Genomic DNA, 16,232 nt, shown 5'->3' with positions numbered 1-16,232 from the left:
ATTTACTGCAATCCCATAAGTTGGGGTCTTTTTACTGTAACATATGAGAAAAATCAAGATCATCACAAACGCTCTAAGCAGTTCGATGTAAAATTGAATGGCTGAGATGTATCATTTCTCCTAGTAAAGTTGAGGAACTTTTTGGGAATTCAATCGGTTATCAATATTAAGCTGCTGTTTGCTGTGACAGTCTAGCCATTCTTACTTTTTCTTTCTTTACCAAAAGCATCGACGCATGGTTTTGTTACGTTGCCTAAAATAGATTTGCCTTAAAACAAGAGTGATTTACATATCAGACCTATTTTTTTTAAAATACATAAGTGTTCTATTTATAGGTGGAAATTACAAAGGTCGCTCAACTTTTTATTTATTTATTATTATTATTATTTTTCAAAATTACCCTTCGGTCTTAAGACATTGTTGGATTGGATCTTAATTTTTTTATTTAGTTTTTTCGTTAATAGGGTACTGTCCTAAAACTTAGGGTACTGCCCTACTAACCAAAAAACAGAAATAAAATTCAAACCGAGAATTCCATCCTTAAGGGGCAATTCATTTTTAGATCGAGAGGCAATTTAAACAAAAGAAGAAAAAAGAGAGTTAACCGACCTTTGTAATTTTTACTTGTAAATAAAACATTCTATATTTTATAAATTTTTTTAAGGTATCTACGTAAATCACTCTTAAAACAATTTGGGCTCTAGTTTTATCATACGTGTTTTCTTTCTTTAATTCGTATGGAACGAAGTGGTTTTTTTTTTCGGGTCAAATATCATTGGAAAAAGTTTAAAACACTCAAATTAGAGCCCACCTAAAAATTTTTATTAAAAGAGGTTTGTTTTGATGCTCAAATCATCTCGATATAAAGATGCAGGGAAATTAAAATAAAAAAAATTTTAATTTTTAAAAACCGTCAATTTTTAATATTCTCAAGTTTTTATAGATCTATTTGATCTTCACTATTTTTAAAGCTTTAAATTTTATAATTAGAGATGAAATTATATTTAAAAGATATCATAAAAATTTTCAATATTGAAACTATATTTCTCGACACTAATGGTGATTGTTTAGAGCCTCGGCTCTATGCAAACCTCTCTTAAGAGGTATTTTACTGTTTGAATTTATTTTAAACTATAGAGGTATTTGACTGTTTGAATTTATTTTTAACTATAGAGGTATTTGACTGTTTGAATTTATTTTAAACTATAGAGGTATTTGACAGTTTGAATTTATTTTAAACTATAATTTATTGTTGTGCCGTGTGAATGTATTAGTCATAATATTAAAAGTACAAGGGCACTTTCGTCATCATTCCTTATCGGAATTTGAGGTTCAAATACTCTCCACATGAGCCAAACCTTCAAAAAAATCGATGGAAATTCATTTTATCAGTGGAAAATCCCCAAATTATCTGCTTAAATCGACTGAAAATTCAGGTAAAAATTCGTACTTTCTCTTCTTATTTTCTTAGATTTTTTAAATATTTTGGAGAAGCATATTATTACTTGACTAATTCTCCAGAAATTCGCCTGAAAATGGTGTTGGTTTCTTATTTTCTCTTCTTTTTTCTCTGCATCTTTGATTCATAGTACTATAATTCCATATTCTCGATGGAAAATCTGCAACTTCTCTTGAAGTAGCATTTTCTCTGTTTATTATACTCTTCTTTTCGTATTTATAAAATTCCATTATCAAAGGGAAATATTCATGCAAAAGTTGTATGAGGAAATGGGGATAAAATTCAATTTCTCTATATATGTTCCTTTTTTCTTTTTCGTTTTTCTTCTGAAGAGTTTGGAACTTCATGTTCTCAAGGAAAAATCCCCGGTTTCTCTGCAGTGATGTTCGAAGATGGATATCGAATTCCCCGTGTCCTGTTTGTTTCTTATCTCATTCTTCATTTTTTGATACCAAATGTTTTTCATTGGATATTTATCCTGATATTCTTAATTTCATAATGGATATTGGCGATTGAATTAAGGACGGGAGCTGAATTTTAAATATTTAGTATTTTGTGTCACTGAGAACGAACATCATTTCATGACGGCCTTAATTTAGGAAATTTCTGGAAAGCAATTTCAGAAATTTAATTACGAAGAAGGAAAAGAACTTCAGGAATGTTGTAATTTTATCTGAAATTTAGAATAATGTAACAAACCATTTTATGTCCCTTTCTCCCCTTTCTACTAACAATAAAAAATTTGCTTATTTTTGAATCCAGGGTTTTACCCAAGGCTATGTTCTTCTTTTCGGAGAAAATATTACAATTTTGCTAGTTTTCAATCCCCAAAAGCTTCTATTTATGGGTGGCCACGCAAGACTGGTAGTGCTGTATTAACCAGAGCTTTTTCAGCGAAAGGTGATTATATACTATTTAAAGAGACTTATTTTGATTTTTTATTTGATGAATATCAGTGGCTCCATCATTGCTCTTTATCATTTAATTTTCTCCACTTAACTAGATCACAGACAGAAAAAACTCATTTTTTTGAAGAAAGTAAACTAAAGAAATAGTTATTTCTAGTACCAGAAGGTGTTCACTTGTCCGATGCGTAACTACGATGGTGCCATGTGAAAAGTAAAACTGGAGTAATAGAAGAATCCAGAAAACTAGGAAAGCCATGCTTTACATATGATCATAAATGAAAAGTATTGAGTTCGGACTCTCAAAAAATGTGGGAAGTTGGTTTTGATGCCGAGTTTAGATGAGAGGCGTCCTGGCATTGGACACTGTGAATTGGTTTCTCTATAGAAATAGGCCATTTAGGTTTCTCTATAGGAAAAAAAAGAGGAATCTGGTAAATATATACCCATAAGCACTAAAAGCTAAGTTACCAGGATACTATACTTACCATACTGGTGTTGGCATAATTTGACACTAATAACATGAATGGACACTCCTACGATACCCACAACAGAAAACAATGTCATGATAAAAAAGAAATATAGCAAGAATTTAAAATTTTCATTATGATATGATATTCAATGATATCCTATATCCCTAGTTCTATATGCATCATTAAATTGGATAGGATACTTTTATTGATATTTGTACCTTGGGCTTCAGGAAATCCTGAGTTGTACCGATATGTCTATCTGTGCATCTAAGACTAGAAGATGATCTTTTGTTTCTCTTTTTCATAATTTCCAATTGCAAATATAATGTTGTCCAAGAAATGCGCAAATATGGGGCGACAGCCATGGTGTAGTCTCTGCAATATTTAGTTGGAAAGGAGATGTCTAACTATTTTTCTTAGCATCATCATCCCCCATTGGCAGTTCAAATTTGTGACAAGCTAGTTCTTATTCTGTTATTCACTGTAACCCTTTGTGTCTAATGGCTTACTGTGGAATACTTAATATCAAATGCTGCCTTTATTTGATTGCTTCTTTGTTTCTTCTTTTTTCCTTGTGTATAAGATGGAGAATGTTGGTGTTTTATTGGCTTACAGTTTTTCTTTATCTATTTGTCTATCTTTCCACTTGCAACAAAAAAAGAAAAACATTCACATTTTTGTTTCGCAAATTTTTTTCTTCTTTTCTGTAGCAGCTGCCACAAATTTGTCAGTTGCTGTGGGTGAGAACGATGTCTTAGCAGCCTTATCTCAGATCATAGATCCCGACTTTGGCACAGATATTGTCTCATGTGGATTTGTGAAAGACCTTCACATTGATGAAGTTCTTGGAGAGGTCATTACAAACTTTCTCTCCCAATTTTCCTCTGTGTATAATTGCGAGCTGATTTTTAATGCCAAGTTAGTTTTTTTGACTTGTTCAGGTCTCATTTCGACTGGAGCTTACAACACCGGCATGTCCCATAAAGGACATGGTAAATAGAATGCAAATTTCATTATTTCATCAAGATGAATACTACATTCAAACGGGTAGAACTCTCCTCTTGTATAAAAATCATGAAAAAATTACATCAGTGTTTTTCCCCTCAAAAATTTCTGACCCCAATGTACAGTTTTGTTTGAATTACTGCCCTTAGCAATTTGTAGCTATGAAAAGGATCATATTTGCGTTAATGTTAAAATTCAAAATTTAGTAACACGGCAGGTTTTGGTTTACTAAGTTTGATGATGTGTTCTTTAGTACTATTTTTTTTTAGCCCACAGAAGGAATTATTCTGTGAAATTTGTTTTAGCTCATCTTGCTACAGAATTACTTGCTTTACCATGACTTTATTTGAAAAAATTGTCACTTAATGATTCTGGATCAGCATACGGGTCAATGCAATTCGCCGATGAGGAATTTTGCAAGAGCAATTGATGCTCATTCTTGTGGATTGATGCTTTTCCATTTTTAATATCTGCAATTTTGCAGTCGCATGAAAATATAATGATGCTCCAAGTCCTGCCAACAATTTAATTTCCCGTTTCAGATGATTGTTAGACTCTTGGAGAAAGTATATTATAATCTGCAGACTATGGAAAAGCAGAGTCAGTGGTTGTCATCACTCTCTGATGAAGTGATGGGCGGGGATGGAGGAGTTGGAATTGCCATTAGGGCCTTGTCCTTTTGTGATGGCCCACTCTGTCTCTCCATCACCATACGTAATATCAATGGTTGGAGGGGACCTGAGTGGACTATGCATTTCTATAGTCCATTAAATTGTATTATACATTTCCAGACTCTTTTAGCCTTTCTACATCATACATCAGCTGACCTCAAATAGTTGGGATAAGGTTCGGATGATGATGATGTTTTTTAGGGTAGGTCGGTGGTGGGATTTGAACCTAGTACTAGGTATTGCAGTTGTCAATGCTGTAACCAGTCAAGCTAGTCCCCTAATCTGTATTGATTGTCAGATCTTTTTGTCTTTGCATGTGTTCCTGAAACAATTTGTATGACCAGTTTGAACAAAAGGCAAATGAGGTTGTGGCCGCACTGCCTTGGGTGAAACGTGTGAATGTAACGATGTCAGCACAACCTGCAAGGCCTGCTTTTGCTGGGGATCTCCCCCAAGGGTTGCAGACCATTTCCAACATTGTTGCAGTTTCAAGTTGCAAGGTGAAGTATCCCAAAGTCTCATGATTTTCCATTTTCTTGTTCTGTTGTTTCCTTGATCTTACTTGAAATCAAGATCATCCCTCCAATATATCAGCCATCCTCATGGGAGTGTTAAACTACATTTGGTTTAAGGTCTGTCCCTATAAAAAATTTGGTAGTAGTAAAACTCCTATGGTAACTAACAGGGTTGATTTTTTACTATCTACAAAGCTTCATCAATTCACTAAATTTAACATCTTATTCTGTGAAGGGAGGTGTGGGAAAATCTACTGTAGCTGTTAACCTTGCATACACACTAGCTGGTATGGGAGCTAGAGTTGGCATATTTGATGCCGATGTTTATGGTCCAAGCTTGCCAACAATGGTTTCCCCTGAAAACCGTTTGCTGGAAATGGTACCCTCTTGTTCCCTATAAGCATGGATTCTATGATTGTTTTAGTTTACTCAGAGCTTCTATTTTCAGAACCTAGAGAAAAGAATGATAATCCCTACAGACTATCTGGGTGTGAAACTGGTCTCTTTTGGTTTTGCTGGGCAAGGGCGTGCTATAATGCGTGGCCCTATGGTTTCTGGGGTCATCAATCAGCTGCTTACTACCACTGAATGGTATGCAACACTACTGGTGTCATCCTTAAATTTAATATTTTTCATTACATTATGGATATCACCTATGATTTTTTTTTTTGTGGTTCTGATTTATGCTATTGATTAGTGTTTATTGATTAGTCTAATAAGGGTGAGGACCTTAAACTTTTCATTAACCGTCTCTAGTACAGGTGAATGAGGTTAGTTGCGTTAGGTAGGCAACTAGTATACAACTTTGCCTCATATTATCATGAATCTTGAACCTATGCTTTTGATCTTACTGAGGGTATGTCCCTTGATAGAGAAGAGTAGAGGAACAATATTCATGTAGTAACCCCAAACAATTGGGATAAGGCTTGGATGATGATGATGATTAGTTTTTATTGATGAAGTTTTTGGTACCTTATGCTATGGTTATCTAACATTGGTTGTCAATCATATTCACCTTTCCTTTTTCTACTTGAGTGAATTATATGTTATGATCAAGTGATCAACTTCTGAATGACAATCTCGCTTCTGATTGTTTATAAATCATCCCACCTTATCTTTGAATTTGTTCGGATACTCGCTTGAGTTTTGAAGTAATTGATTTGTTAGTGATAACTTTGTGACTGGTACTCATCTTCTTCTTACCAACCATCTCATATTTGAATAGTGTATGACTACTTGGATTTTCGGAAAACTTCAACTTTGGATTACAATGCCTAGGAAGACGGAGCTCTGGACATCAGGAGCATGTAATGAAGTCGTGTTTTCTTTTAGATCACAGATGTGAATTTTTTAAGGTCTATAGGAGACTTTGGATCAGGGAACCTCCCTCAACAGGAAGACTTTGTTAAATTTGCATGGAACCTAGCCTGTCCTCCTCTGTGTCAATTAGGCTTCAATTTCAGTCCCTTTATCCTGTGAAGATGATCCTTTCCTGCAAGTATATATATATATATTTTTTAAGTTATTTGTCTATTATTTTCAAACAGTCACTGCTTTTCTTGTTAAACTACTGGACAGGAGAAAGAAACACTTTCCTTCTTGAGCTACTGGCCTGTTGTACTCCTAGTTGGATTCTTTCATCATAATATCTTTTTCTGGCAGCTTCAAGTAACCTCACATTCCAGCCTTTCTTATTGCTGGCAATTGCATGCTTGAGCACTTATATGTGTCCATGGTCACCGGTTAGGCTTCTTATGCAAGCCATTTCCTGTGCCTTTCTAAATGAACGTCAAAGCCTCTTAGTTTCAATAAACTACTCCAACTTTGCCTATTGGAGAATCATAGGTTGACTCAGCCTTAGAGAAATCTTAGTTTAAATAAGTAAAATAATCAATTAAAATTGGAGTTCATTGAGGTCACATCTGATGCAATAATTTTTTAGATATCCTCTAAGCATTATGGCTACAAACAAACATTAGGACTGATGTCTATGACATGTTCATTCAGAACTTTAAACATGATTAGTTCTTGGTTAAAGTAAGGATTTGTGTCAATTCAATTTCAGGTATTGCATTGAACAAAAACAATCTACTGCTCATATTCTGCGATAATGTAATGAAGCATTTGCTTCTAAAAGTAGCTATAGACCGCTTTACAATTGGATTTTGTCTTCCTCCTTATTTCATCTGGGCAGTATGACATCTAGGAAAAGGTTTATTTCTCTATAATGATGGTTATAATATTTAGCAATTTCGTACGTGGCTCCAGCAGTTCAATCATGAATCCAACAATTGCATCAAAACATTTGTGAAAATTCTATTGTACATTCCTAAATCTAGACCGGAAAGTTTGAATTATATTTCAAACTCAAACCTTTATTGCATAGTAATCATTTTTCTCGTGGATCACCTTATTCTACAGATTGTGTGATCCTGATTCTTGAACCATACAGGGGAGAGCTCGATTACCTTGTTATTGATATGCCTCCTGGAACTGGTGACATTCAGCTTACTTTGTGTCAGGTATTGCCTTCATACTGTCAATGCCTATAATTTGATGAATATAGGCATTTGAAGATTACTGTTTCTTTCATTTAGTTGATTTGGATCAATACAGTCCATTTGTTTTCACAGGTAGTTCCTTTAACTGCAGCCGTCATTGTAACCACTCCCCAAAAGCTGGCATTCATTGATGTTGCAAAGGGAGTTCGCATGTTCTCAAAGCTTAAGGTTTGCTCACTAGGATTACCTCTTTCATATTACTTATTGAGCTAAACAAGTCTATGGTCTTTCTGGTTTTAGTTACTTAGCACGCACTAACAATGTTCAGCATTTCCAGATTGGGAGGAACCATTTTATCATCTCAATTGAAAGTTTCCTTCAACTTGACCACTCCTCAACTTCTTTAACTGACTCATATTTGTATGTTATGGTTGTATGGTGTATCAACCAGTAGCCTCTCATGTTCCTGATTGGGGTTCATTCCATAAATGTGCTGCTTAATTGATGGTTTTTTATTCTAAATGGTTCAAGGTTCTATTCCCTATGCCACCTGAGTGAAAATATAAGAGGCGGCATGAGGAATAGAAGTTCGTACTACTTCAAACCATTTGATCAGGAGGCTATAAGCAATTTTATTTTTGATGGCAAATTATTAGTCATGTTGTAGACCTGCGAAACCTGTGTTTAAACCACATCAATAACCAACAAAAGAGAAAATATATAATGACTTTGTCTTCTTTTGTTTTGTCTTCTTTTGTAGGTTCCATGCATTGCAGTTGTTGAGAACATGTGCCATTTTGATGCTGATGGGAAACGATATTACCCATTTGGCAGAGGTTCAGGTTCTCAGGCAAGCAACTGCGTGAATGACATCTACTTATCCAGTTAACACACCATCACCTTGGTTCTCTTGATGATTTTATGAGTTTCTGTGCAGGTTGTTCAACAATTTGGAATCCCTCATCGTTTTGATCTTCCCATTAGACCAACTGTATGTATGAAATAAAGCTATTTACTCTATCTGGAATGCCATAAAGTGCTACATCATTTTTAGAATTATGAAGTTCTATTTGTAATATACCCTTGTCCATGAACATGAGATCTGATTTTCTGATTGTCTTTGACTATTTCATTACTAGTTGTTGGGCTATATGAATTTATATTTAGAATAACTTATTTTGCAATCATGACTTTCTTAGGAATTGTATTGGCGCCTCATTTGGAGCTTGCATGGAATAGAGATTTGTTCATTTTGAACTCTGATAGGTTGTCATTTGGCAGCTTTCAGCTTCAGGAGATAGTGGAATGCCTGAAGTTGTGAATGACCCTCAAGGAGAAGTTGCTCAAACATTTCAAGATATTGGAGTATGTGTTGTTCAACAGTGTGCTAAGATTCGCCAGCAAGGTAGTTAAGCAGCATGATTGTTGCAAACTTTGGTATGGAAGTTTCCTATATATAATGTTATGGAAGTGTCCATGCTTTATTTGATTATACATGTTAGGATGAATGGCAGATGTGACATGGTTTTGCCCTTTATCTTTGTGATCCGTACAGAAAGCACCATTGCCCTTGGATAATTAGTGGTGATAATTCTCCTGTTATTGTTCTATATATTGTTATGTATTACATAGCTATGAACGTTTTTTTTATTATTATAAATAGAATTTTATTCTTTTGCACTAGGAAAGTTTGTCTTATGCAGTTAAATTAATAAAATTTAGTAAATATGTTTATTTTCAGTGTCAACGGCTGTAACCTATGACAAATCTTTGAGAGCAATCAGGGTGAAGGTGCCAGATTCAGATGAAGAGTTTTTATTGCATCCTGCAATAGTGCGCCGGAACGATCGCTCAGCTCAAAGTGTTGTACGTGGAGCTAACCTTTGCATATGAAATCTATTTTTCATCATAATTCCCTGCACTCCTCTTTTCAAAAAAAAAAAAAAAGAAAAGAAAGAAAAGAAAAGAAAAGAAAAATCCATATGTCATCCTCATGAAGGATCTCAACTATCAGTAAGTTGAGTTGGTTTTATGAGTGCACACCATTATGTAACTCCAAGAATTGGATACCATAATTTAATTCCATGTCTATGGATACGATTGGAAGCTTTCTCATTAATTAAATACCAACCACAAAAATGATCCACATAGAACGAAATTTATTATCTAATTTATGGTGTAAATCACATTAGCCCAATTCCTTTGAATAACTTGTCCAAAGAAATTCTATTGCTAGCTTGACACAAACAAATTAGTCACTTCGTGTTTGTTGTTTAATGAGTAGAAGCTGTTTGCATGTATTTTTGACGCACCACGCCCCCCATACGAATAACGGAGAAGACAGTTGCAACCGTGACTTTTGGCCACCAAATATGCCTAAAAATTTGAAGAAGCACGTGCGAGCTTCCTGTAAAGCCCATTCAGGCTCCCAAAATAGCAGGGCCCCCCCACCCATTGAAAACCAAGATGCCTTCGAGGGTTTCTGGCCCCAACCACGATGGAGAGCATAATAAGGCGTATATCTTGCAAGGCACTTGGATGTTCTCATTCTGACACCAAAAGAGAGTATGAAGATGAGTCCTATTAACCTAAAGACACCTCACAAATTTCAGCTCAATTAGGTGTTGCAACCGAGAAAAGGGAGGAAGGCAAGATTTAAAGGGTATTGTAGACCACAAGTGTATGGGTTGAGAAAGGAAAGATTACTGTAAAACCCCTAAAATTTGATCTCATATGGCTTCGAGACCGCCACGAATGAACTCAGAAGGCTGAAAAGCTCCTAACCCCAAGTTTCATGCCTAAAGACATTCCTAGGCCCTACTTTCTAGAAAAGGGATGTTTTCATACTATTCAGGATTTTGAAGCTCATAGTAGTTACTAAAAATAGTAAAATCCTGCAACACTTCCTCAAAATTGGGAAAACTTTCCGCCCTTGAATCTCACAATCCTCAAATCGGATTGAGCTGAAATTTAGATATGTCGTGCTCTTTGACAAGCACTTTTTTTTGGTATAGGCCTTGCATCTGATTGTTGATTGGTTCGAGAGAAATCCTGGAGAGAGGTGTACTAGTTTTGATGCTTACACAAAAACCAGTTTGCATGACCTCCCCGTGCTTCTTCGGCCATAACTTGACATCTGATCATCATCTTGAGTTCAAAATTAGTGCTTTTTGATTGTGACTCGAATACCTTCGAGATGACATAAGAAATCACGATCGGCATCCGGATTGATGGTCATCCATGGCTTGCAAATGGGCCAAAATTTATGTATAGCAGAATTTTGGATTTCCGGCAACTTTTTGGAGTCGTAACTTGGCCAATTGAAGGTCTTTTCCCACTCTTTTTGATGCAAAATGATCATGATGAGATCCCCTTTGATTTTCCACCGACCAATAAACCTGGCATATCTGAAGAAATTGATCAAAGAGTTTGCATGAAAACCACAAAACCCAAAACAAGCAAAACTCCAAATCTGTGGTTTTGTGCAAAATTTATGTCAAAATGATTGTGGTGGCGTGATCTACATTTTCCCAATGTTAGTTCACTTGTTTTGGTGCTAGAGAGTCCAAAAAACAAGGCCCATACCATGTGGTTGAGAAGAGACCCTCCTTGAGAGACGTAATGGTCATTTTTGGACATTGTTCATGTCTTTTTTCGTCCATTTTTCTTTTGCTCGAATTTCATTGTATTTTTCTTCTTTTTTTTCTTTTCACCCAATTCCCCAAGTTTTGAGCATCTACCCATGTTCCAATGGAAGCTCTATATAAACTCCCATCACGTATGTAACAAAGACTCATTTGCTTGCATTGAAATTAAAGAAATTCTATCACCTTGAAGGAGGAGAGGGAATTGTTTTTTGCAAAAGAGCTCATAGCCTTTCCCAAACCTAACCTTAATTTAACTATATACCTTATTTAGCCTAACCCAACCCTAACCCACCTTGGTTAAGTCTCTACATATAACCAAGGCTATCAAAACCCTAGTCCTAACTTAACCATACCCCTATACCCTAACCATACTCTATACCTGTGACGACCCAAAATTTTCGAAACGGAAAAATAAAATTAATGGTGTTAAAAGAAATAAATACAAAATAAATAAATAAAATAATAATTATATATTAGTAATGATAATACTAATAGTAATAATTTTATACCGTTAAGATATTACTAATTTTATATTAAAAAAGTAGCAATATCTTAACGGTATAAAATTATTACTCTTATTATTATCATTACTAATATATAATTATTATTTTATTTATTTATTTTTTATTTATTTCTGTTAATACTATTAATATTATTTTATTGTTTCAAAAATTTTGGGTCGTCACAATACCCCATACTCTAAACATACTCCAAACTCCAAACTCCATACCCTAACTATACTCCAAACCCAATCCCATCCTAGCTCACTTGAACCCAATCGAGCATACCTAGGTCCACTTAAACCTAGCCTACCAAGATTGGCTTGAGCCCACTTGAGCCACTTGACCTAACCCACTTAACCCCCACTTAGTTTAGCCCATTAAGGAGGCTCTTCCAAGGCGACACTCGGACGGGCTTAGACCCGTCAGACCCTGACCAACGGACTCCCGTGGGGTGCTTCGGTTAATCACCGAGCACCTTTATTTTGTCGTCCATAACCCTAGTATTAGGGAGGTGTTACTGAAATTTTGTCGGATTTGGGTTAGGCCCCTCCCTTCCCCATTTGCCTACGCCACAACCCACTCATACCTACTCGCCTCTCCCTCAATCCATTTGACCCACTCGGGCCCACACGCCCCAAATCCAGTCTAACCCATTCAGCTCTCTCTCAGCTCACTCGACACACTCGAACTCACCATAGCTTACACTCACTCCAATCAACCTCAATTCAAATCTATACCGAACCAACCAACCAACCAACCAACCTAGACCTAACCCCCTACCTCTTCATCAAAACTAAATTGCGACAACCATCTAGGCCCATCGACAATAAAAAATGCACGACCTACATATCTTAGCTCGACAAGTCATGTGAGGGAGTGAAATCAAATCATGCTCCCATCTTGTGGGTATCGACGGCATAGGTCTGGCTCCCTTCTTGTTGTGGTGCTTAGCTCACAAGGCTCACCTGAGGAGAACCAAAGGTGGTTGGCTCACAAGGCTCATCCTTTTGGGAGAATCTCTACGACTTATATGCCATCGTGCCCCGCTGACTGACAGCTGTCGGAAGGCTTTCCGTGGCATCAAAAACCGGGATCTAAGAGGGCTATAGCTCGGATGCGTCTGAACTCAATCACTTCTTCGAGGTAATTCTTTCCCTTTGTGCGTTTACCTTTTCAGATTTAAATTTTTGTTGGTTAGCTAATCGCATCGCACGGCATGCCTTATCCGCACACACCTTGGGGTCACACGCGAGCATACACGCGCATGCTCGCCTCACGCGCATGCCTTATCTGCACACACCTTGTTACTGCCTAAAGTTGTAACAAGGAAGAATCCCTCAAATTGGATTCAATTTGTATTACACTAATTGCAATGAACTCCAAAAGAAGGTATCGACGAAAAGTCCTATGGGTTCAAAAATGGATGTTCTTATAGCAAGAGGTTGATTGGATGAATGGTGTAGTTCATCAATGAATTCCTCAAGTGTTATTGCTCATTTCTGAACAAAGTGGAGGGGTATTATGACAAAAGTGATTGTTGGTTTTGTAGCAAGCCCGGCCGCATAAAGAAAAAATTTTGGGTATGAAAAAGGGTCAATTTCTCAAAGGGAATTCGGGATTGAAATGGCAAGGAGAAGTGAAGAATGGGGCTCACCAAGTTGAAGAATTACCATCCGTTTATGTTGAAGATGGTGGGATGCAATCCCATGTACTATTAAGGTTGGGCTCTTGATAGTAGAGCCACATATTATATGTGCCTACATATAATGTGTTTTGATAAGCAATGTAAGGGTGGATTGGCACCAATGGGAAACGACTCCATGAGTGAGACGATTGTTGTAGGCCCCATTCGCTTAAAGATCTGTAATGAAATAGTTCTGACACTTGAAAATGTGAGATATGTGCTGAATTTGAATAAGAGCTTGATTTCACTTTCTTTTCTATATATAAAAGTGCTACAAATTTACTGGGCAAGGTGGAGTGCTCAAAGTTTAAAACTGGGCTCTACTTATGAAGAAGGGAATCTAGGAAGAAAATAAATGGAGCACAATTGTAAATGAAAAGATACATTTTGTTGTAGAGGATGAAGAAGCTCGACACGGGGTATATGATTTAGCATTACAAGGTCTTGTTGGTACAAAACAAGGTCATATCGTGGACATTCAACAAGGTAGAGAGGTTAAGGATTTGGGACTTTCACAAGAGGATGTCAAACCGGGAGCACCTGATGAATTTCCTTCGAACCAGTGGCCAAAATTTGATAAAGGAAGGGTTGATGTGATTAGAGTTATGTACACTACTTTAGTGTTAATCTTGATTATTGCCATGGTTAGTATAAAAGTTGTCATTTCAATTGTTTATTGTTTTCTTAATCAGACTTGTTGATTAGCCTAAGAGAGTAATGTGGCAGTAGAGTGAGTTGGGTAGTTCAAAATTTAAAAAGTATGGACAAGTATTCTCAAGATTTTGAGTGTGTAAAAGGCTTTGTGGGAACAACTCATGCAAGGGATCTTGGTGAAAAGAGATCAATGATTGATTGTGCTTGTAGATGTGCAAGAAGGTTTGCACCTAAAGCATGCGTGATGACATGGCCTAAAGAACTCAAGGATGAGGGAATTGAAGAAGGTGGAGTTTCTATGAGAAGGATAAGTACGAATGAAGATGAGCACGATATGCTCATAGAGGTTATTTAGCTAGAGAGCTTGTGGCATTGGTTAAGTTTTCTAGGTTTTTCAAGAAACAATTAATTGGATATGATTGGCAAGGTACGGGCGTGATTTTGTATCATGGTGGAGATCATTGGGTAGGTGATCCAAAAGAACTGCCATTGGTATTTTTGTCTTTGTCAAGGGCATTTATGCTCATTATAAAAATCATTTTATGTGAGGGATTTATAAGCCAGTGTGTAGAGAGAGAAAGCAGATCTTGTGAGGAAGAGCTCTTATTGAGGTGGAGATCAGGGGCTTCAGGAGAAATCCCCAGCTACTATTGTGTTTTATTTTAGGTGATTTTATCGGCATTTTTACATTTTTCCATTAAGGCGGAGCGTCGGCGATGAAGTCAACAATGGAGGTTATTTCGATGGTTCTTTTGTGGCAGTGGAAAGGAGAATTGGTGGTTCTCTACCGATTCAGAGGCAAACCAGCCTTGTAATTTTTCCATGACATTGAAATTGTTTCCCAAGTTTCTTGTACCACATATGGGTCTTGGGTGTTTGAGTTTCTTGGAATCGATTTGCCAGTGATAAGTGTGCTGTTTTCAAGATATTGAGTTTATAATTGTGGGGTTCACTGCAACAACAATCGAATGAGTTTCAGTTCCCAACAATATTGACTAACCCCATCCAGGTTTTGTTTCTGAATACAAGTGTAAGTTTTATTTTTATTTCCGTGGAAGTAGGGTAACTTTTATCCTTGTATTTTGTATTATTATTTGTATCGGATTCATTGTTTCTTTGTCTCTTCATTTTCTTTTCCTATTCAAATTCTTCTTGTTTGAAACAGGATGAGTGGACTGGAGAGCGAAAACTTCAATATGCTGATGTTCCTGAAGACATTGAGCCTGAGGATATACGGCCAATGGGAAACTATGCAGTGTCCATAACATGGCCCGATGGATTTAATCAGGTATTATACCCAAACTCCCCCACTAATTATGCTTATACATCCTCACCATAAGATAAATGCAATGCATGCCTGTGGGTTGTTTGAAATTTGAAATTGATCCACTCTTATGATGGATAGGATTGAATCTTTTGATAGCATATGATGCAATGATCCAGGATGAGAGAGAGAGAGAGAGAGAGAGAGAGAGAGATGGTTTATTATCTGAAAATTGAAATTGCACCACTCCAGTGGTCGGACCCTACTTTTTGAGCCTGTGACTTGCCTTGAGCTTCTCATTTGTTTGTACAGATTGTTCTAAATTTGCTTTCTTTCTCAGTAAATTTTTTTATATGCAATGGTGGGTGTGTCATGCAGATAGCGCCCTATGATCAATTGCAGAGCATTGAAAGGTTGGTTGATGCTCCTCTATCCTCTGCACACCATAACACTGAAGCTTCTACAGGGGTTTTGGAACGAGAATTATCTCTCTAGTTAATTGCAGAGAAAATGTAAAATATATTTTATGTAATTTGCTGGGAGCTTCTATGAGTATTACGAGATAAAGTATCGACTCTCTTGTTTGGATTTCCAGTCCTGTCTTTACTCTGAGAGAGAGAGAGAGAGTGATGAATTTACATGAGATAGGGGGGATGAATTTACATGATGAGAGAGAGGGGAGATGAATTTACATGGAGAGAAGGGGGAGGGGGGAGGCGAGATGAATTTACACGGAGAGGGTGTGTTTGGGGGGGGGGTTTGAATTTACGTGTATATATATATATATATATAGATATATATATAAAGAGAGAGAGAGAGAGAGAGAGAGAGAGAGAGAGAGAGAGAGAGAGAGAGATTGCATGATGCTGGCACGAACCATGGTTGTTTTGTGAATTGCTCCATGGACTTTCCCAGTAAGTGTAATAAAAAATGGACTTCTTTCTTTTCATG

General features: G+C 36.6%; 1 protein-coding gene across 18 annotated transcripts; it reads left to right on the top strand.

Annotated features, from left to right (window-relative positions):
* The first annotated feature begins 1,242 nt into the window (after nt 1–1,242).
* Nucleotides 1,243–15,875, top strand: HCF101 (ATP binding protein). Of its 18 annotated transcripts, none has more exons than XM_088868056.1 (16): nt 1,363–1,436; nt 1,840–1,876; nt 2,222–2,359; nt 3,551–3,690; nt 3,779–3,829; nt 4,858–5,013; nt 5,264–5,407; nt 5,477–5,619; nt 7,481–7,550; nt 7,662–7,757; nt 8,290–8,379; nt 8,467–8,520; nt 8,811–8,934; nt 9,271–9,395; nt 15,183–15,305; nt 15,660–15,875. In XM_088868056.1, the coding sequence occupies exons 2-16, from the start codon at nt 1,852–1,854 to the stop codon at nt 15,774–15,776; spliced, it is 1,596 nt and encodes a 531-aa protein (XP_088724182.1). In that variant the 5' UTR covers nt 1,363–1,436; nt 1,840–1,851; the 3' UTR covers nt 15,777–15,875. The 18 variants fall into 18 exon arrangements, 13 of the variants coding, with proteins under 13 accessions (XP_011623370.1, XP_020522885.1, XP_088724184.1 ...); XM_020667227.2 differs by having other exon boundaries at nt 1,367–1,436; nt 3,548–3,690; XM_011625068.3 differs by lacking the exon at nt 1,840–1,876 and having other exon boundaries at nt 1,243–1,436.
* Nucleotides 15,876–16,232: the final 357 nt, after the last annotated feature.

Source organism: Amborella trichopoda, chromosome 5 (assembly GCF_054954075.1).
Source record: "Amborella trichopoda isolate Santa Cruz 75 chromosome 5, AtrichopodaSantaCruz75HAP2 v2.0, whole genome shotgun sequence".
NCBI lineage: Eukaryota > Viridiplantae > Streptophyta > Magnoliopsida > Amborellales > Amborellaceae > Amborella > Amborella trichopoda.
This window is presented reverse-complemented; position numbering and strand designations above follow the sequence as displayed.